Genomic DNA, 22,475 nt, shown 5'->3' with positions numbered 1-22,475 from the left:
CCAATTTTAGACCAGCATCACAGATAAATTAATGGAATGAATTATTAAGGAAACATTGAGCATCACATATCTAAAACAAGAGTTTTAGCAAATGCTGAACATGAGTTTAGACTAATAATATATTGGAATTCTATGAGTAAGCAAAAAAAATCATATGAAAAGAGAGGTGCATAAGATTCTATTTATCTGGATTTTCAGAGGTTTTTTGATAATCTAAAAGAAGTGAGAATTCAGGGCACGGTCTGTATGTGGGTACAAAATACCTTCAAACACAGGATACAAAGGGTAATGGTGAGGGGAACTTTTTTTCAGAATTAGGAGATGTTGAAAGTGGAGTCCATGAGGGATCAGTGCTCGGGCTGCTGCTCTTTTTAATACACATCAATGATCTGGACAAGAATAAAAGCAATAATCTGGTGAAGTTTGCAGATGATACAAATCAAGGAGGAAGGGCAGATAATTCAGAATCACGGAGTTGGATAGCATACAGGCTTGGACAGATCAGTGGCAGAAGTTAACGTAACGTATTACGTGTAGGAAGTAAAAATGCTAGATCGGAATACAGAATGGGATGTCTGAAGCTTGAAAGTACACTTTATGAGTAGGACCTAAGATTTATAGTGGACTCATCACTGTCAACATCCAGACACTGTACAGAACCGATCAACAAAGCTAATAGAACGTTATGTTGTAGATCAAGATGTGTGGCATATAATGCACTAGAGAGGCTTCACCTGAAGAACTGTGTTCAGTTTTGGTCTTCATATTACATTAAATACACAGCAGCACAAGAGAAGGTTCAGAGAAGAGTAACTAGGCTTATTCTGGAACTAAGAGGTAGGATCTTTAAGTAAAATTTGAATGAGATGAACTTTTTTAGTTTAAGCAAACCAAGATTAAAAGGGGCCATGACTGAAGAAGTTTTTAAAATTATAAAAGTTATTAGTACAGTGAATTGAGACTGTTAGACACATGGAATAAATTACCAAGCAGTGTGGTGGGAAGAACGACTTTAGGGACAAACTAGGTGAATACGATGGATAAGCTAATTGTGCTGAATGGCTTATTCTTGTCGGAGTTTTCCTAATGTTCTAAACATTTGTATTAAGGATTCTTTTCATGCACTAATTTTTAAAAACACTAATTATATTATTTTACTTATGTGCAGATTTACAAATGTTGCAATTTACTTATGAACGTCCTTTGGTGAAAATCTTTATAATGTGAGACTGCGTTTGTAATTAATTTATTCTAGAGCTCCCCCCTGCATGGAATAGAACTCGGGCTGGCACATGTTTCCATTCAGCTCAATGTAGTTAATAAATAATGGCACACTTAGAGGAATTTATATAATAAAGTGAGCTAGTGTGCCCTTGACAAAATTAAAAGTGCAGAATAAAAGAAAACTTGTGTGCATTAATTAATTTATTAGGGAATTTATTTATTTTTTCATTCATATGGAACATAGTCTCTGGGGGTGGTAAAGTCCTGGCGGCAGACTGCAGTTTCAAAATAATTATTTGTTAGTAGGCTGCAGGCAATCATTCATACAAAAACAATCGTTAGAAGCTTATTTTTTTGGCGCCTATGTAGAATTTCTAATTAGGACTGCCTTGACGGGCCTTCCTTAAAAAAAAAGAACAGCTTGACAGACAACTTCATAACTTAATGTGCCTCCACCAAGTACCATTAGGCCAATGAGGTCATGTTGGCATCAATGGCAAAATGCAAACAATCCTTCTCATTTTTTAATTATTACATTTTACTTTGTTAATTTTTTTAAATTCAAATATTTTATTGTGTACAGTCACATTGTGTTCCATATTTTTAAGTATGTTTCCATAAAAACGTGAATGCAGCTACTGTCATTTTCATGTCAGTCTGTCTCTCTGTTCACATGAAACAATTTGGCTCTCAGTGGGCTGGCTTCATTTCAAGTTCAATCTTCTGTAAGATATCTCAGAGTGTCGTCTTCTTCTTTCGGCTGCTCCCATTAGGGGTTGCCACCAGTGGATCATATTCTTCCATATCTTTCTGTCCTCTGCATCTTGCTCTGTTACACCCATCACCTGCATGTCCTCTCTTACCACATCCATAAACCTTCTCTTAGGTCTTCCTCTTTTCCTCTTCCCTGGCAGCTCTATCCTTAGCATCATTCTCTCAATATACCCAGCATCTCTCCTCTGCACATGTCCAAACCAACGCAATCTCGCCTCTCTGACTTTGTCTCCCAACCGTCCAACTTGAGCTGACCCTCTAATGTACTCATTTCTAATCCTGTCCATCCTCGTCACACCCAATGCAAATCTTAGCATCTTTAACTCTGCTACCTCCAGCTCTGTCTCCTGCTTTCTGGTCAGTGCCACCGTCTCCAACTCATGTAACATAGCTGGTCTCACTACCGTCCTATAGACCTTCCCTTTCACTCTTGCTGATACCCGTCTGTCACAAATTACTCCTGACACTCTTCACCCATTCCGCCCTGCCTGCACTCTCTTTCTCACCTCTCTTCCACAATCCCCATTACCCTGTACTGTTGATCCCAAGTACAGTATTTAAACTCAGCCACCTTCGCCAACTCTACTCCCTGCATCCTCACCATTCCACTGACCTCCCTCTCATTCACACACGTGTATTCTGTCTTGGTTCCTACCGACCTTCATTCCTCTCCTCTCTAGAGCATATCTCCACCTCTCCAGGGTCTCCTCAACTTGATCCCTACTATCGCTACAGATCACAATGTCATCAGCAAACATCATAGTGGGACTCCTGTCACTGGGACTCCTGTCTAATCTCGTCTGTCAACCTGTCCATCACCATTGCAAATAAGAACGGGCTCAGAGCCGATCCCTGATGTAATCCCACCTCCACCTTGAATGCATCCGTCACTCCTACCGCAGACCTCACCACTGTCACACTTCCCTCGTACATATCCTGTACAACTCTTACATACTTCTCTGCCACTCCCGACTTCTTCATACAATACTACAGCTCCTCTCGAGGCACCCTGTCATATGCTTCCTCCAGGTCCACAAAGACACAATGCAACTCCTTCTGGCCTTCTCTAAACTTCTCCATCAACATCCTCAGAGTAAACATCGCATATATGGTGCTCTTTCTTGGCATGAAAGCATACTGCTGCTCACTAATCATCACCTCACTTCTTAACCTAGCTTCCACTACTCTTTCCCATAACTTCATGCTGTGGCTCATCAATTTTATTCCCCTGTTGTTACTGCAGTCCTGCACATCCCCCTTATTCTTAAATATCAGCACCAGTGCACTTCTTTTCCACTCCTCAGGCATCCTCTCACTTTCCAAGCTTGCATTAAACAATCTGGTTAAAAACTCCACTGCCATCTCTCCTAAACACCTCCATGCTTCCATAGGTATGTTATCTGGACCAACGGCCTTTCCATTTTTCATCCTCTTCATAGCTGTCCTTACTTCCTCCTTGCTAATCTATTGCACTTCCTGATTCACTATCTCCACAACATCCAACCTCTTCTCTCTCTCGTTCTCTTCATTCATCAGCCTCTCAAAGTACTCTTTCCATCTGCTCAACACACTCTCCTCGCTTTTGAGTACATTTCCATCTTTATCCTTTATCACCCTAACCTGCTGCACATCTTTCCCAGCTCGGCCCCTCTGTCTAGCCAATCGGTACAGGTCCTTTTCTCCCTCCTTAGTGTCCAACCTCTCATACAACTCATTATACGCCTTTTCTTTAGCCTTCACCACCTCTCTCTTCACCTTGCGCCTTATCTCCTTGTACTCTTGTCTACTTTCTGCATCTCTCTGACAATTCCACTTCTTCTTTGCCATCCTCTTCCTCTGTATACTCTCCTGTATTTCCTCATTCCACCTCCAGCTTTCCTTTTCCTCCTTCCTCTTTCCGTATGTCATGCCAAGCACCCTTCTTGCTGTCACCCTTACTACATCTGCTGCAGTTTCCCAGCTGTCTGGTAACTCTTCACTGTCACCAAGTGCCTGTCTTACCTCCTCCCTAAATTCAACCTTGCAGTCTTCCTTTTTCAACTTCCACCGTTTGATCCTTGGCTCTGCCCTCACTCTCTATCTCTTCTTGATCTCCAATGTCATCCTACAGACCACCATCCTATGCTGCTTAACTAGACTTCCCCCTGCCACCACTTTGCAGTCTTCAATCTCCTTCAGATCAACTCTTCTGCATAGGATGTAATCTACCTGTGTGCATCTTCCTCCACTCTTGTACGTAACCCTATGTTCCTCCCTCTTCTTAAAATACGTATTCACCACAGCCATGTCCATCCTTTTGGCAAAATCCACTATCCTCTGACCTTCTTCATTCCTCTCCTTGACACCATACCTACCCATCACCTAATCGTCTCCACTGTTCCCTTCACCAACATGCCCATTGAAATCCGCTCCAATCACCACTTTCTGTCCCTTGGGTACAATGTTCATCACTTCATCCAACTCACTCCAAAAATCTTCTTTCTCACCCATTGCACACTCAACTTGCGGTGCATATGCACTAACAACATTCATCACCACACCTCCAATTTCCAGCTTCATAATCATTACTCTGCCTGACACTCTTTTCACCTCCAGAACACTCTTGGCATACTGTTCCTTCAGAATAACTCCTACCCCAGTTCTCCTCCCATCCACACCATGATAGAACAATTTCAATCCACCTCCAATCCACCTGGCCTTACTCCCCTTCAATTTAGTCTCTTGCACGCACAATATATCAACCTTCCTTCTCTCCATCATATCTGCTAACTCTCTCCCCTTACCAGTCATACTGCCAACATTCAAAGTTCCTACCCTCAGTTCCACTCTCTTTACTTTCCTCCTCTCCTCCTGCCTCCGGACACATCCCCCTTTTCTTCTCCTTCAGTCAACAGTAGCCCAATTTCTGCCAGCACCCTGTTGGCTAACAGTACTGGTGGCGGTCGTTGTTAACCCGGGGCTCGACCGATCTTGTATGGAAATTTGTATTGTTGTCTGCATATTGATTTGGCAAAATTTTACACCGGATGCCCTTCCTGACGTAACCCTCCCCATTTATCCGGGCTTGGGACTGGCGTGAAGAAACACACTGGTTTTTGCACCCCTTGTGGCTGGGATTTCTCTTTTCCTTGTACAAGTGTGCCTAATTCTAATTTCAATTACAGTGATCAATGAAGATTTTAGCACAGAACAACTTAAGAGTGTTTTAAAAGTTTTTTTCTTTTTCACGCTGATTTCAGAACTTATACTTTTTTATGTTTCTTTTTAGACTGTGTATTCAGTATATAAACCCTTATTAAGATGTATAGGTTTTTAAAGTTAAATTTGGGATTTCAATGTTTTATTACTGTTTGTCAACATTTTTTAACTGTCCAGACGTTTTCCCTAGAAATGTCGGCGTGGTCAGTGATGAGCAGGATTACATCGGGACATCCATGAAATAGAAAAGAGATGCCAAGGCAATTGGAGTCCCAGCATGCTGCCTGGCTACTGCTCGACTCTTAAGACTGCAGCAAACTGTACATTTACACATTTTAAGAAAGAGGCTCCCAAAATTTGTATATAGTATAAATATTCGTTTTGACCAGGTGAACAGATTGAGGATGCCAGAAGAAACCAGGCAACCTCATTTAATTATTTGTCAAAACTAGGGCCCTCACCACTTAAGTAAAGCATCTTGCAACAGCCGAAAGTTATTGCATTTCAGCAGGAGCTCTGTCACTGTTGAGATTCAGGTCAAGAATGACCGACTATTTCTGGGGTCTGCTCATTTCTATAGTGTCCCAGGTGGAAGGGGAGGAGCCCTCTTGGGGCAATGTGGGCGGGACTAGGTGTCACCCCGAGACAATTTTCCTGAAGCTGCAGTGGAGAAAGTAGAAACAGCACAAGCACCCACTGTCATCCCCACATGGTATTGTTACCTTCTCAGAGCCTTGAAGGCGATCCCCAAGTATGCATGCGTAACAACCTTTACTTTAAATTTTAATCATGTGTCACTTAAAATCCTTGCCTAATAGAGAAAGCCTGATTAGATATTTAAATTTAGCACAAAAAACATAGCAAGATTTGCCTATATTGATTAAAGTGACAAAAAAAGAAGTAAAATGCTGTTACTCATTGATATTATTGATCTCTTTGAGATATTACACATCACATTTGGTATGAGAATATTACCAGATCTATTTCTTTTCTCACACCATCCATCTATAAAATTTTCAAAATACATTTTCTTTGCTTTTTGGATAAACAATGACTTGGTCATGGTGCTTCATAAAGATTTACTGAAGTCAGTTAAAGATGCGATAGTTACAGTTAGAACCATTTTGCCTCCAACTTTTAATTTGATTTTTAAAAAGTTTGATTTTAACAATGAACTGTGGCATTTTTGGCCTGAATTCTTCTGTGAGACCAAACCAGAATTTTCCAGTGTTTTCTTTATAATGTAAACTTTAACTTACCTAATAATATTGGTCCCAAAGTTTATTACCTTTGGAATTATAAAATCAATCAAACAATGGAGTGTTGGTGCCTGGTCTGTCCTGATTGGCATCAAACAATTGTGGTACCCTCTGACGTTGTCATCGTCTGACAAAAAAAAAACAACTAGCCATATATATTTAAATGTCAAATAAAATGAGAGCCGCACAACCACCTGCTGTTCTGGGAAATATATTGGCTATAAACATCACGTTATTTGTGGAAACATTTCCAATTGCTGGCTTCACGACTTGGGCATATTGTGGCAGGGGTTACCCCTGGCCCTTCTCGAGATATCCCAACTGATTTACTTAAAGAAAAAAACTTGTAAATTCACTTCAGACATAAGAATATTTAGGGGATTGGACTTTAACATTCATTTCTGACTGTGATTTGATATGTTGTGATATTTTCTACCAATTGTGTTGACTATTGTTAAATTTAACCGTGTAATTAATCTGCATTTCAACCACTTCAACTGATTGTTAACACCGGCAGATCGTTAGTTTCAAAATAAGAATATCGTAAAACACCATGCAAATCGTTTGATCCAAAACAACTGCATGAACTGCTACAAATCATTTGATTGAGACAATACACTCAGTCCACATTAGCTAGCTGTCGCACCCAAACACATTTTCAGTTGTCAGTGGATTGAGCAATTCAGAGCAATTCCGCAGATGGCACAACCTCAGCATTTTTATATCTGTAACAAGAAAATATTTTTTTTAAAAAGTGGACATCATTTTCCAAAAGTATACTTTGCCTAGAATTTACAAAAAAAACTTAACATGGCCCTATAGTTAAAAATCTCTGGGACAGATTTATCAATGGAAAAGTCTGATAATAGGAAAATGATAGTTGGATTAACTGGATGCTCACTTTATGTTCACTCCACCTTTACTTATGATATTTCAAATGGTTAGTTCATTCCCAAATGTTCAAATGAATCAAATTTAAAACTGAGACAATTTGCACAACTGTCCTTTTGATCTTCACACTTGACATCAAATTTACAAAAGGATTCCATAAGCTTTGAAAAGTTATTAAAAGTATGATCTTCATCCTACCGTTAATTAAACACACTGCCATAAGCATCATAACTAGCATTAGGGTAAATGACCAGATTATTTGCATTTTAAGTCCTCGCATTGACTTCAACATACCTTTAGCACCAGCTTCAAAATCTTGCTACTAACATAGAAAGCCATTAATTGCGCACGTCCTATTTAACCTTCATAACTCATTAATGGTTTTCTCTCCAGGGACAACACTGCAATCTCAAGCTGCAGGGCTCCTTTTAATTTCAAGGGTAAACAAAAGTACAGAAAACTGTTGAGCACTTAGTTATAGGACGCTCAAACTCTGGAGTGCTCCACCGGCTAGTTTCAACCCAGCCTTATTTTAGACTATTCTCTTATTGGGACTTCTATTAGAGCACTGAATGTTATATAAATCTGTTTCAACGATTAACATTGTGGCAACCACCTTGACCAACTATTACCAACTCTTTCCTGTGTCTTTTCTCCTTCTCAGCATACTGTTCTGTCAGTTGGATCTACTGTTATCGGATATAAGTGACCCTACTTGGACTTAGTGGATATTATATAGTTGGGGCACGATAGAAGACGAGCAGCACATCACACAATGTTCAGATGGGGCTTGGACACACTCTAGTTTAAATCAGCTAATCTCTGACATTATTGTATCGCCATGGACTCTATCTCAGTTCACGCACCTTGGAGAACTGCTGGTTGTCAGTCCCAAACCCGCAATGTCTGGCTCAGAAGCAATCTCTTTGCAGTGTGGACTAAGAGAAGAACTCCTTGTTTCTCTATGAGTGGAATGCTTCCTGCTGACATCTCTCTCTCAGCTTCTATCGTTGCTGCCCAACACCAGCCCTACAATTACTTTTTCCAAATTCAAAAGCAACACAGGGATGGGAGATAACCAGGAAGTACAGGTCAGTTTCAAAGTTGAATCTAATTTGATGTTTTCCATAAAATCTGTGTGTACCACAGTTGTTTCCTCTCCTCCATTACCTCAACTGGTCAAATTGTGTTCATAGGAATTACTTATGAAAGTATTAAAATTACTGATTTCTGTTTGGCACTTCTTGACTCATTAGTGTGAAGAAACTCCTACATGTCATATTCTGTTAGACACCTGATTTCTAGTTATTCAAGAAATCAAGCTTTTTGAGGATCCCAGCTATTTTTGTCCCCCTAAACCCTAAACACCATACTTTTTAGGCCATTTTGGACCATAATTTTTGTAAAATAAACTACACCATTATGATAAAAGAATAAGCTAAAATGTGTCTTCAGCAAAAATGATCAGAAGGACATGAAGTTGTGCATGCCACATAAACCAATCCCAGGGGGGTTGTAAAGTGGGGGCAAAAAAATTTCTCACTGTCTACTAAAGGAAGATTCACAATATTTTCCTTTGCCAGGAATTTTTTGGTTCTCTGGGGCCAAATTTCTCTAACCTGCTAAATAAATATTCCTGATTATTTTGAAGGAATACAAAGAGAGAAAAAAAATCTGATTGAGAGCAAAAAATGTGTAGCAGATACTTGATTTTGGGTTGTGTCCACCTCAAACAGCATTAAGAACAAGGAAAACTGCCATTTTTCTACTCAAAATATCCTTCAAATACTGTTCGGAGCATGAAGAATATATACTGTATATATTTGTGTATAAGTCGGATCTTGAAACCAGAAAAATCGATCATAAAATCAGACCCCGGCTTATACGCCCGTTCAATAATGTGACACTTCATTTTTTTTTTGTTTACATCTTCTTGTTTCCTCCAATCTCGCACTAGTTTCTCAGACATATCGAATTTTGTTGCAGCAGCGCAGTTACCAATTTCTTTCGCCACTTCAGTGAGTTTTAATTTAAAACCAGCATCATATTTCTTTCTGATCGAATGCTCCATCATAGATAAGGGATGCTCTTACGATAAAGGTGTATGAGGGTGTGAGATATAAAAAACACAAAACAGTGCAAATGTTGCTTCAGAATAGTTCGGGTATTACCGTGTGTTCACGTAGGCACAATACATAGAAAAAAAAGGCAGTGTGCTCCGTGGTTACTCTCGCAGGTGGGCGTTAGCATATCGTAATCTCTTGGACCAAAAGTGTGAGTTTTCCGCATTCGAGTAATACGACCGACATTATAAAATACCCAAAATTATACAGTTAAATCAAGCCCCGACTTATTCACGGGAGAACTTAAACGTAAGTATATAAGGTATATGACAAAATAAACATACTGTAACTTATTCTGGAAAAAAATCAAAAAGTATTTTTCACTGAATCCATTAACTTGCAGAAACAGTTTGTGGTTAAAAAATTTCAATTTCAGAAATAACTTCAACACACTGTCACACACGTGCACATGGGAGGCAGCTAAAGGGCTTGAGTAGGGACAGTTCCGAGACATACCGGGATGTGGCAGAGTGCATTGACTCTTTTTCTCCCTTGCCTGCAGACCATTCACGGGAGATCCCACCTGGTCCTCTTGACGTCACTTCCGGGACTGAGCCAATGGAAGGAGACCTTGCCGGCTCCGGCCTCTGTGATGTCACGACCGGGCTCACACCAACGGCAGAAGACCTACATGAGCCCGACCCTTTTGACTTCACTTCCTGTCTTCCCCTTTTCCCTGAGTTCTGTTTTGGACTCGGTTTTCTGCATATCAGTGCTATATCTATTAAAAGCAACTTTGCAGCCAGGAAACCAAATTATACGAGTGGCTGCCCCAAACCTTTATATGACTCTGAGTCGAGTTTGTGACAACACCTAAATCTACAAATTATACCAATTTTTTCTCAAGGGAGAATTTTGGTTGCAGATTAGTTTAATGAAGTTTTGGTGAACTTGCTAGATGCCAGGAAAACAAATTATTTTTGGGCTTAGAAATATTGTTCTCTATAAATAAATAAACAAAAAAAAAAAAAATAGGCACATTTGTTTTTATCAAATTTGTATAAATGTAAGTAGCCTTCTTATTTTTCACTTCTTTACTCTGCATGTATAAATAGATGTGTGTATGCCAATTTTATTGGTTGTAGGTACAAAAGGGTATATTCATTTAGAAATAAGATATTAAACATTTTTAAGTTGGGTGTCAACAAAATTTGACATCAAAGAATAGAAAGATAAACATTGAAAAAAGCCACTTGGATTGGAGTGTTTGATTTATGCACTATATGGAAGCAAAGAGAGCGAAGAACAGAATTGTACACGTTTACAAAATGGCATCAAATACCAGCAACCACTCCAGACAAAAAATATTCTGCAGATGTTGTTTTGTGTATTGTTGAAGCCTCGGTTTTTGCACTGTCACAAGAAAGTGACATTGACAGTGCTTCTGGAAAAATCAGAAGTATAGCACATACTGCTAACAATATGTCTTGGCACCATAATGCTTTAAAATGATCATGTTGAGATTTCATACATTTCTTTGATATTTTCCTCAATTACAGTAATGAAAAAAATCAGCCTATAGCAATGTTGAAAAAAAAAAAATTCACTTACAGGAGTGTTAAGAAAAACACTGTTGAGATGTTCCACTTGTTACCAATACTCACACTACAAACTCTGCTGTTATGGGTTATCTGCGACAAGGCAAAAGAGGATGTGACAGAGAGGAAGAAGGAGTGGCTTGTGTCCTATAATGGTACTTATCATTCTTGTGCATGGTTGTTAACTTAATGTGCAACCTATGAGCATACTGTGATGCTTATCCAGCCCTTCAATTCAGGTGGTGAGAAAGTGCAAATAGTGCAAGTATTACAAAATGAAAAAAGTCAATGGCTTTAAGTGGATTTTGAACTCACTGTGGTATTAACCCTGTTCAGGAAACATTTATTCTCTGTATATTCTAATTAAAAGAAAGCTGACCGGATGGTCTTTTACTAATTACTCAATTAGATCAAGTACTTTAAGTGAAACCTAAACAAAGCTATACTTTAGAACATGGCTTGTACAGTCTTCTGGGTCTGTATTAGGTACTGTGGAAGTGTATGAGCAATGCTTAATGAAAGTACCATCCGTCAGTATATCTAATCAATAAAAAAATGAAAAAAAAGTAAAAAGAAATTAAAGAGCTGAACAATTCCAAGAAATAGTATACGCATATTGGCAGGGAAGATTATTTTTGAACACAAGAAATAAATAAGCCTATATTTGAACATTTTTTTAATATGATACTGATACAGTACTTCAGAAATGAGCAACTTTCAATACTGTCAATAACACAAATGTCATGGTTGAGAAATTTTGCTGTAAAGTATTAAGGTTTTGTGTCTGTCATTTATAATAACTAAGACAATACAACTTTCTAAAGAACTGTCAGATTTTACAACTGCTGGAAGTACTACAGTACTACATCTAGTAAAGCTTTCTGACATTCCTGATTTATTTACAGTTGCTTGAAAGAAAGAAAGTAAACAAAAATGTATATCATTGAAAACAACAGTATAACAAGCCAAGGTAATAAACAGGGATGTTCATCAAAATATGACGTTTCATCAAAATATGACAATATACATATAGTAGCTATTTAATTACAAAGCAAACTACAGTATAAGGTTAAAATTCATTTTGGACTTTCTGGCAGTTCAGTTTCTTCTTTAACTGATTCTTCATCCTCATGTTCTTCTTCTTCATCTTCTTCTTCTTCTTCTTCTTCTTCCTGGGAAATTAAAAACATCAAAACTACTGATTATCTGAAAGTACAAAATACTATTTCATGATTTGATTGTTTTACTAAAAAAACAGGACCTTTTTGTCAATAAGCCAGCCAGCCATTTGCCCTTTCTGACACTTACACTCTGTTTATCACCACCAGCCTGAAACCTCTCCCTTACAGCTCAAATCTGAATTGAAGATTTAATATAGCAAAGATTTGTAATGAATTATATAGGTAATGATATATCGCTGTTTGGAATACTGCACGTGTGTTCAGTGTCTACAATGATTTGTGCAAATGTACGACAAAACAAGAAATGTTAGGTCTTGTAGACACAAAGCAACTGTATGTGCTTATAATATCAAATATAACTGCTTGAATGTAAGTTCTTATCTTTGACAATCGTGCTTCTGTGATGTCAACCAGCACACAGACCTAGACATATTGCCCTTTAGCATTAACTTTTGCAACTAACACAGACTGTTACTCAATAGAAAAGTATTTATTATACCCAATGTGCCTGCTTGAAAGTGAAACTCACACAAACACACGCACACATGAAAATGTCTTTATTTGGAAACACTATTTGGACTTTCCAGTCTGTGCACATTCAGCAACACTTCATTTAAACGATTTTTTAATTTAGTTTAATTCTTGAATAAAAGCACAATTGTTTCGTCATACCTTTTGTGAAAGGGTTTATTTTATACTCCATGTCTTAATTTGAAAACAGTATTTGTACTTCACATTCACAGTAACAAAACAATTTGGCTTTTATCCAAGAATAAAACTGAATGAAAAGATATCGTTCAAATGACATGACACTGTGAATGTGTAACGACTGTGAAATCCAAATATCAGTCAGTACAAAATAAAGATGTTTGAATTCATGGGTGTGTATGTGTGTTTTATTTTCAAATGGACATATTTGATATAATAAAACCATGCACTTGATTTGAGTCTGTAACAGTCTGTAAATGTATGGCACTTGTTAAAGCACAATAAAGGCAAATTATTTATCAGTGCCATTATAATTACACATACTAATTAAAGTAATTTAAACTACTGTAAAAATCATGCTGCTTATTTTCAGCAGCACAGTAGCTCAGTTATTAGAACTGCTACTTCATGGATACAGCTTTCCTTGGTTTGGTATACCGTTTTCCCTACTACATCCCCTAAAACATTCATGTTAGGTTTACTGGTAGTTCCTAATTATTCTCTATGTCAGTCAGAGTGTGGGTGGGTATACAGTTAGTTCCATAACTATTTGGACAAAGACAACTTTTTTCTAATTTTGGTTCTGTACATTACCACAATGAATTTTAAATGAAACAACTCAGATGCAGTTGAAGTGCAGACTTTCAGCTTTAATTCAGTGGGGTGCACAAAACGATTGCATAAAAATGTGAGGCAACTAAAGCATTTTTTAACACAATCCCTTCATTTCAGGGGCTCAAAAGTAATTGGACAAATTAAATAAATTGAAATAAAATGTTAATTTCTAATACTTGGTTGAAAACCCTTTGCTAGCAATGACAGCCTGAAGTCTTGAACTCATGGACATCACCAGATGCTGGGTTTCCTCCTTTTTAATGCTCTGCCAGGCCTTTACTGCAGTGGCTTTCAGTTGCTGTTTGTTTGTGGGCCTTTCTGTCTGAAGTTTAGTCTTCAACAAGTGAAATGCATGCTCAATTGGGTTAAGATCAGGTGACTGACTTGGCCATTCAAGAATTTTCCACTTCTTTGCTTTAATAAACTCCTGGTTTGCTTTGGCTGTATGTTTTGGGTCACTGTCCATCTGTATCATGAAACCCCGCCCAATCAATTTGACTGCATTTAGCTGGATTTGAACAGACAGTATGTCTCTGAACACCTCAGAATTCATTCGGCTGCTTCTGTCCTGTGTCACATCATCAATAAACACTAGTGTCCCAGTGCCACTAGCAGCCATCCACGCCCAAGCCATCACATTGCCTCCGCCGTGTTTTACAGATGATGTGGTACGCTTTGGATAATGAGCTGTTCCACGCCTTCTCCATACTTTTTTCTTGCCATCACTCTGGTAGAGGTTGATCTTGGTTTCATTTGTCCAAAGAATGTTTTTCCAGAACTGTGCTGGCTTTTTAGATGTTCTTTAGCAAAGTCCAGTCTAGCCTTTCTATTCTTGAGGCTTATGAGTGGCTTGCACCTTGCAGTGCACCATCTGTATTTACTTTCATGCAGTCTTCTCTTTATGGTAGACTTGGATACCGATACGCCTCCCCCTGGAGAGTGTTGTTCACTTGGTTGGCTGTTGTGAAGGGTTTCTCTTCACCATGGAAATGATTCTGCGATCATCCACCACCGTTGTCTTCCGTGGATGTCCAGGTCTTTTTGCGTTACTGAGTTCACCAGTGCTTGCTTTCTTTCTCAGGATGTACCAAACTGTAGATTTTGCCACTCGTAATATTGTAGCAATTTCTCGGATGGGTTTTTTCTGTTTTTGCAGCTTAAGGATGGCTTCTTTCACCTGCATGGAGAGCTCCTTTGACCGCATGTTGTCTGTTCACAGCAAAATCTTCCACATGCAAGCACCACACCTCAAATCAACTCCAGGCCTTTTATCTGCTTAATTGATAATGACATAACGACGGACTTGCCAACACCTGCCCATGAAATAGCCTTTGAGTCAATTGTCCAATTACTTTTGAGCCCCTGAAATGAAGGGATTGTGTTAAAAAAATGCTTTAGTTGCCTCACATTTTTATGCAATCATTTTGTTCACCCACAGAATTAAAGCTGAAAGTCTGCACTTCAACTGCATCTGAGTTGTTTCATTTAAAATTCATTGTGGTAATGTACAGGACCAAAATTAGAAAAAAGTTGTCTCTGTCCAAATATTTATGGACCTAACTTTATGTCAGACTAAGTGTTGTAATGGACTGGTGTTCCCCCTTGAGGCCTCCTTCTTCCCTCAAGCCCAGTGTTGCTAGAATAGGCTCTGGTGTCCTGCATCCCTGAATTGCATTAAGCCAGTTTGAGAATGTCATTTTATACTGCTTATGTCACTACTAATTACACTATATAAAATAATTTCATATTCTCTGACTGCTGAACAACAAAGCAAAAAGTTTGTTGTCCAGAGATAACATTTTGTGTTTATCTGACATTCAAATTAAACCCTACTAAGAGGTGTACTTGAATCCATCTTATATTTACAATATTATATGCAATTAGTGAAGAAGAATAATGAGATTTTTTAATAAAAAGGTTCAGTAGTACATGGTCAAATGTAAAAGTGGAACTATAAGAGTGATGAAAAAAAAAGTAAGTGGAGTGAAAAACAAAGTTAAAAACTTTTTTTATAGATTTATTTTAATATAAACACCTACTACGTACTTGTGAAAGGTAATTTCTTGAAGGGGATGTACTAAAGCCTGAGACCTACCAAGTTAGTCAGCTGTATAAACATATCTGTCAAGTACCAAGTCTTAGATCAAATGACTATCTTCTTTAGTTGACAACAGAATAAATCAAAAGGGGAAAACTGCTGGTATTTAAATATCAGAGGTCACAGTTTTTTTTTTTATAAAAAACTCAGCAATTAAAGTACAAGGTATTCCATTTATTTATTTATTTTTCTTGGATGAGTCCTGTCACTGTCTTAAAATTACTTTTGATAAGCATTTTCAAGTGAAGAATGTTTCACGTTTTTTGAAGCCACAGAGTTTTACTTCAGCATGCAATAAAACAACATAAATCTAACAACACAGTCATCTTATGTGCTACAGCATCGTATTTCTGTGCTATACACCATATCTTTCTGACAACTCTGCCAATTTTCCTATTACTCGTAGCACCATAAGTTATCTAAAGATCAGTCGAGTCTAAAATAGGAAACAAGAAAACACTGGGCAGCAGTTTGCTATCAGACTTAAATGAATACAATTACTGCACCATTTTGTGAACCCAATATAAATGAGATTTCTGGTAAAGACAGAAATAATTTAAAATACGTTTGTTTTTTGTGTCAAGATGTACTTTGTTTAATAAGCATTTTATGTTTGAAATTAGTAAAGAAAGTAAGAAATAAAAACCAGTTGAAAAAATATGTAGGTAAATGATTAGTTTGTATTAACTGAACTTAAAGTAAAATAAACTGAGAAACAAAGACACTAAAAATAAAAAGAAAGCCTTTCTCATTGTGAAAATGAAAACAAACAAGGTACAGTGGAAATATAAAGAATCATTTACTTAGAGTGTACAGGAAACAATTCTCTTGTTTAAAAATAAGTTGTTTTCTTTTTTTTTTGGGTATCACTTAACATTATGAAATCTCTCACTGGGTAACTGCTTGCCATATTCATGAACCCCCACATCTTTGCAAAACTTTTTTTTTACTTGGGCCCTATGACCTCTTATGTGAAATAAATTTCAAGTATGCAGAAAAAAAATATTTAACCTTACTGTGCAAATTAATTCAAATTACAGGCAATTCAGTAACCCAAGGTAATCAATTGTAACATATAAACTACTTTAGGCCATCATGTTATTAGAAAAAATAGTTTATGATCAATTATACAAAATGACAAATACTGGTAACATCTTTTAAATGAGATATACATCTAATACATGATCACTCTATAATAGCCACTAAAATGATATTTTTACACTGTTTATTACACTAAAACTATAAAATGTCAACATAATAAGGTGTTGCATGTATGTAAAGAAACATGGAAACACATTTTTATAATTATGTCTCCCAGGACATTTTTACATAGTAGCCATCTACATGAAGACATAACTTGAACACTCCCTTCTACTGTAATACACAAGGTAGCACAGGTATAGATTTGCATAGTGTATATACACTCACTAAAATATTTTATTTATTTATATTACACATTATTAGGTTTGGGGGGGCAGTGAAGAACTGGGAACTATATATAAATATATATATATATATATATATATATATATATGCACACAATATATACACATATATATAAATATATATATATATATATATATATATATATATATATATATATATATATATATATATATATATATATATATATATATACACACACACACACACACACACACACAGTGCATACACATATTGTTTAATATTTCACAGTACATATCTGAGATTCTCACTACCATACTGTATATAATAAGCTATATTGTCAAGATTGTATTTTTTTTTATCTCTAAACAATGACAACTATGTGGTATCCCTGAAAACTGACCCCTATGTTAACATCCATGTTGATATAAACTACTTAGTAAAGATAAATCTATGGCCAGAAATAAGACAAAACAAAACGGATTGTTTAAAACAGATTATGTATTATAAATACTTATATCAAAATCCTTCCCAGAAAAAAATGAAGTTGAGCAAATCTAAACCTTAGACATGTTTTATAATCTAGTTGATTCAAGGCAGAAATCAAACACTTTTCTTCAAGACACCACCATAGAGGACAAAATTGGTAATTGGCCATATGCATAAAAAGAAAGAAAAAGAACAACCATGGCAGTGCGAGAAAGAAAACAAAAGTCAATTACAGTGGGTATGGAAAGTATTCAGACCCCCTTCAATTTTTCACTCTTTTTCATATTGCAGCCATTTGCTAAAATCATTTAAATTAATTTTTTCCCTCATTAATGTACACACAGCACCCCATATTGACAGACAAAAAAAAGAATTTTTGAAATTGTTGCAGATTTATTAAAAAAGAAAAACTGAAATATCACATGGTCCTAAGTATTCAGACCCTTTGCTCAGTATTTAGTAGAAGCACCCTTTTGAGCTAATACAGCCATGAGTCTTCTTGGGAAAGATGCAACAAGTTTTTCACACCTGGATTTGAGGATCCTCTGCCATTCCTCCTTGCAGATCCTCTCCAGTTCTGTCAGGTTGGATGGTAAACGTTGGTGGACAGCCATTTTTAGGACTCTCCAGAGATGCTCAATTGGGTTTAAGTCAGGGCTCTGGCTGGGCCATTCAAGAACAGTCACAGAGTTGTTGTGAAGCCACTCCTTCGTTATTTTAGCTGTGTGCTTAGGGTCATTGTCTTGTTGGAAGGTAAACCTTCGGCCCAGTCTGAGGTCCTTAGCACTCTGGAGAAGGTTTTTGTCCAGGATATCCCTGTACTTGGCCGCATTCATCTTTCCCTCGATTGCAACCAGTCGCCCTGTCCCTGCAGCTGAAAAACACCCCCACAGCATGATGCTGCCACCGCCATGCTTCACTGTGGGGACTGTATTGGATAAGTGATGAGCAGTGCCTGGTTGTCTCCACACATACCGCTTAGAATTAAGGCCAAAAAGTTCTATCTTGGTCTCATCAGACCAGAAAATCTTATTTCTCACCATCTCAGAGTCCTTCAGGTGTCTTTTAGCAAACTCCATGCGGGCTGTCATGTGTCTTGCACTGAGGAGAGGCTTCCGACAGGCCACTCTGCCATAAAGCCCTGACTGGTGGAGGGCTGCAGTGATGGTTGACTTTCTACAACTTTCTCCCATCTCCTGACTGCAAGTCTGGAGCTCAGCCAAAGTGATCTTTGGGTTCTTCTTTACCTCTCTCACCAAGGCTCTTCTCCCCCGGTAGCTCAACTTGGCCAGATGGCCAGCTCTAGGAAGGGTTCTGGTCGTCCCAAAGGTCTTCCATTTAAGGATTATGGAGGCCACTGTGCTCTTGGGAACCTTAAGTGCAGCAGAAATTTTTTTGTAACCTTGGCCAGATCTGTGCCTTGCCACAATTCTGTCTCTGAGCTCTTCAGGCAGTTCCTTTGACCTCATGATTCTCATTTGCTCTGACATGCATTGTGAGCTGTAAGGTCTTATATAGACAGGTGTGTGGCTTTCCTAATCAAGTCCAATCAGTATAATCAAACACAGCTGGACTCAAATGAAGGTGATCTCAAGGATGATCAGAAGAAATGGAAAGTACCTGAGTTAAATATATGAGTGTCACAGCAAAGGGTCTGAATACTTAGGACCATGTGATATTTCAGTTTTTCTTTTTTAATAAATCTGCAACAATTTCAAAAATTCTTTTTTTGTCTGTCAATATGGTGTGCTGTGTGTACATTAATGAGGGAAAAAATTAATTTAAATGATTTTAGCAAATGGCTGCAATATGACAAAGAGTGAAAAATTGAAGGGGGTCTGAATACTTTCCGTACCCACTGTATATAGTACATTTTTAATGTTTATCATATTACAGATTTTAAATAGTATATGTTGTGAGAGATGGCCGGCAGCTTATCCTGGCCAACACATCCAGGCCGCTAGATGGAGTTCTCCCTGCAGCATGGAGGTGCCCCAGATTCCCGCAGGGCATCATGGGAGATGGAGTTCGACTTCACAGCCTTGCTGGGTGCCGTGGGTGCCATCGGGTGACGCTACAGGCAGACGCGGGGATTTTTATTTTCCCTGTAGCCCAGAAGTACTCCCAAGTCACAGGGACAGAAGAACAGAAGTACTTCCGGACTGAAGAAAAATAAATGTCTTTATCCGACCTGCAAGTGCTATTGAATCACATGTACAGAAGGACAGGAGCACTTCCAGGTCAAGGACTATTTAAAGGACTGGTGCAGACCCAGCAAGCTGAGCCGGAGTTGGGAGGGAGTATGACAGAGCTGCTGGGAGGAGAGAAGGAATATTATTTGTGATTATTGATTTATTGTTTATGGTGGCGGAGGTGCTTTAGGGCACTTTGAAGAAGAAAATTAAATTATTTCTTGGTGCTTTTAAACCTGTGTCGGCATCTGTCTGTTGGGTTTCAAGGGGCAATAGCACCCTCAAGCATCCAGATATTGACAACTTTTAAACTCAACAAATTTACATATGCCACAATTAATGACATCAAATACTAGGGAAAATATAAAGAATAAAAAAGAAATCTACAAATTAAGAAAGAAAATGGGTTGCAGATATTAAAGTACAAACTAGCTACAAGGAAAAACATACCTGCAAATAAAATGTAAATAAAAATAAACAAAGTATGAATAAAATGGATGGAAGCTTTACTTTGATTCTGTAACCACACATGGAGCTATGATTTTTTAGTGTTTGTGGAAATAGCAAATATATTCTTTGAATATTTTTGGTGAAGCATTACTTGTTTTCTAGTTTAGCCTGTACAACAGCATTTATTTATATGTTAGTTTTATTTATATAGGTTACATTAATTTCCAATATTGTCAAATAAAATGAAATACAGGAAATCTCACTACACACATTCATTACAATTGATAGAAGTCAGTCTGTGGTGTTACGTTATTAGACCTTAAAGGCCTGTATGATAAATGTTTAAATTTGACTCACCTTATTTTGAAATGTAAAGAAACCAAGTACTGTAATGTTTTAGCTGTATGGTGGAAAAAGGGTCCCTGGCATTGGAGGATATACTGGAGATTTATCAGAGAAGCACAGATATTTCTGAGAACAACTAAACGCTGAGATACAGTATCTAGGACTGCCTTTTAAACTGTAAATATGCAATCTTAAGTCAAGTTATTTTACACACATGGCCTCAAAACTATTCACAACTGTCTGAAATGACACCTGCCAAAACTTTATGTGCAGCTTTAAGGTCTTCTGCAGTATTTGTTCTTCGCAATTACAAGAGACACACAAATCTTTTCTAAATTAACAATGGTCAAGGGCCATTTTGCATTTATTTTATAGTCTTGTTTCGTTTAACTGACATAAGAACTCCACTTAACTAGAACTAGACCTCTGTCATTAGATGATAGAGGCAGATACATATTCACATTGATAGATGGCAGATTCTGAACACTGCCACAGTAAAGCAGCAAGGCAGCTGTTTGTTTTCTAGGAAATGGGAACCCTTGCTACATGGATCATTTTCATTCTGACAGTCCTGACAGCCTGACATTTGCTTTATGAAGTATTTTGAATCAGCCATCAGGAAAATGCACCCTCTGGGGTTTTGGAAATATGACAGTCGTGCTTTTGTTGTATATCTCCATTATTTCTCATTGGGGAAAAGGCTAAAGACTATCTGTAACAAACATATTATTTCTTCTTTGAAAATATGCATATATCCCCACAAGCCTTATCTTTATAACAAATACATGTGGTGATCATCATTCAAAAGATTATTTTGGATTTTTCATAATGTATGTAAAATGATAATTTAAAAATAAAATATAAACCAAAACTGATATTTTCTTAAGAAATTATGGATGTATGAACACTTTGATCCCTAGATGGCAACACCACACCATTTCAAATTTTTTTTTTTTTTTTTACAAAACTAAAAATGATAGAATTTCAATTCAAGACCTTTTTCCTGAAGTTATTAATTACTTACTATAATATAAACAGTAAGCATCATAAAATTATTATCAGAATAATGCATTATAGAATGACCATTTTTAACAGCATTTTACTGTAATAAGCCTAAGCATACCTTATCATGCTTGTACAGTCCTCAAAGGGATAAGGGCTAATTAGTATAATTAAATTTCTTGTCATGTTATGAATTTTATTTATCCTCTGCATCTATTAACCATGATAATTAAAATCCCTACCTGTGCAAGTAAACTGCAGCGTTTCTTAAACTTATCTAATTATTATTTTTGTCTCATATCTTAGTGGAAGCACTCACAATTTTTAAAAAGTGAATGCACTGAAAAAATCAATACAGTATATTAATGAGTAACATTCATTTACTGTTTGGGAATAGCAAAACAACAGAAGTTTTCTAACATTCAAAATAAATAAATAATTAAATAAAAATAAAAAAGAAAGAAATGGTAAACAAACAAATATTAAAAGGGCATAAATAAGATTTTCCGCAATAAGCTAATGCTTCATTATAGACAGACAGATATTACCAAAGCAAACGTTCAATACAAAAACAACGTCAATGGTGGCAGATGAGAAAAGTAAATTTTCCTTTTAAAGGGTTTAAGTTGGACCATCTTTCTCAAAATGACACAGTCATTTCACAGTCATAAACACTTGGTTCATTAAGCAAAGATCAAACTGCCTGTTATATGCTACATTTAACAACCTTTGGTCCTTCTAGCTTTCTGTTCTTTGATTCCAGTCCCCTACTGCACTGAATGAGCAACTGGATAACACAATTAAATTGCATGAATCTGCATATTTGTGCTTCTTATATCATTTATTGCAAAGGGCAATTAATCTAACTTTCTGTAAATTAATTTCAGTTTTAGTGAGCCATGATAGATACTGCAGTGAACTTACAGGAAATGCTTAATTAAATCTGCTTGAAAGTGCACTAAAACTTTCATCTCCTAGAAATCG

At 37.2% G+C, this 22,475-nt stretch overlaps 1 protein-coding gene across 3 annotated transcripts in view; it reads right to left on the bottom strand.

Annotated features, from left to right (window-relative positions):
- Positions 1-11,651: 11,651 nt before the first annotated feature.
- Positions 11,652-22,475, bottom strand: part of phf14 (PHD finger protein 14) — a 299,338-nt gene continuing 288,514 nt past the window's right edge. For 2 of the 3 annotated variants that reach the window (XM_028817150.2, XM_028817151.2), the window contains exon 19: positions 11,653-12,179. In XM_028817150.2, the coding sequence (XP_028672983.1) occupies positions 12,084-12,179 (96 nt within the window). In that variant the 3' untranslated portion in view covers positions 11,653-12,083. Of the gene's footprint in view, positions 12,180-22,475 lie in introns of all 3 variants that reach the window. The other variant, XM_028817152.2, reaches the window with a different exon arrangement.

Source organism: Erpetoichthys calabaricus, chromosome 13 (assembly GCF_900747795.2).
Source record: "Erpetoichthys calabaricus chromosome 13, fErpCal1.3, whole genome shotgun sequence".
Taxonomy (NCBI): Eukaryota; Metazoa; Chordata; class Cladistia; order Polypteriformes; family Polypteridae; genus Erpetoichthys; species Erpetoichthys calabaricus.
This window is presented reverse-complemented; position numbering and strand designations above follow the sequence as displayed.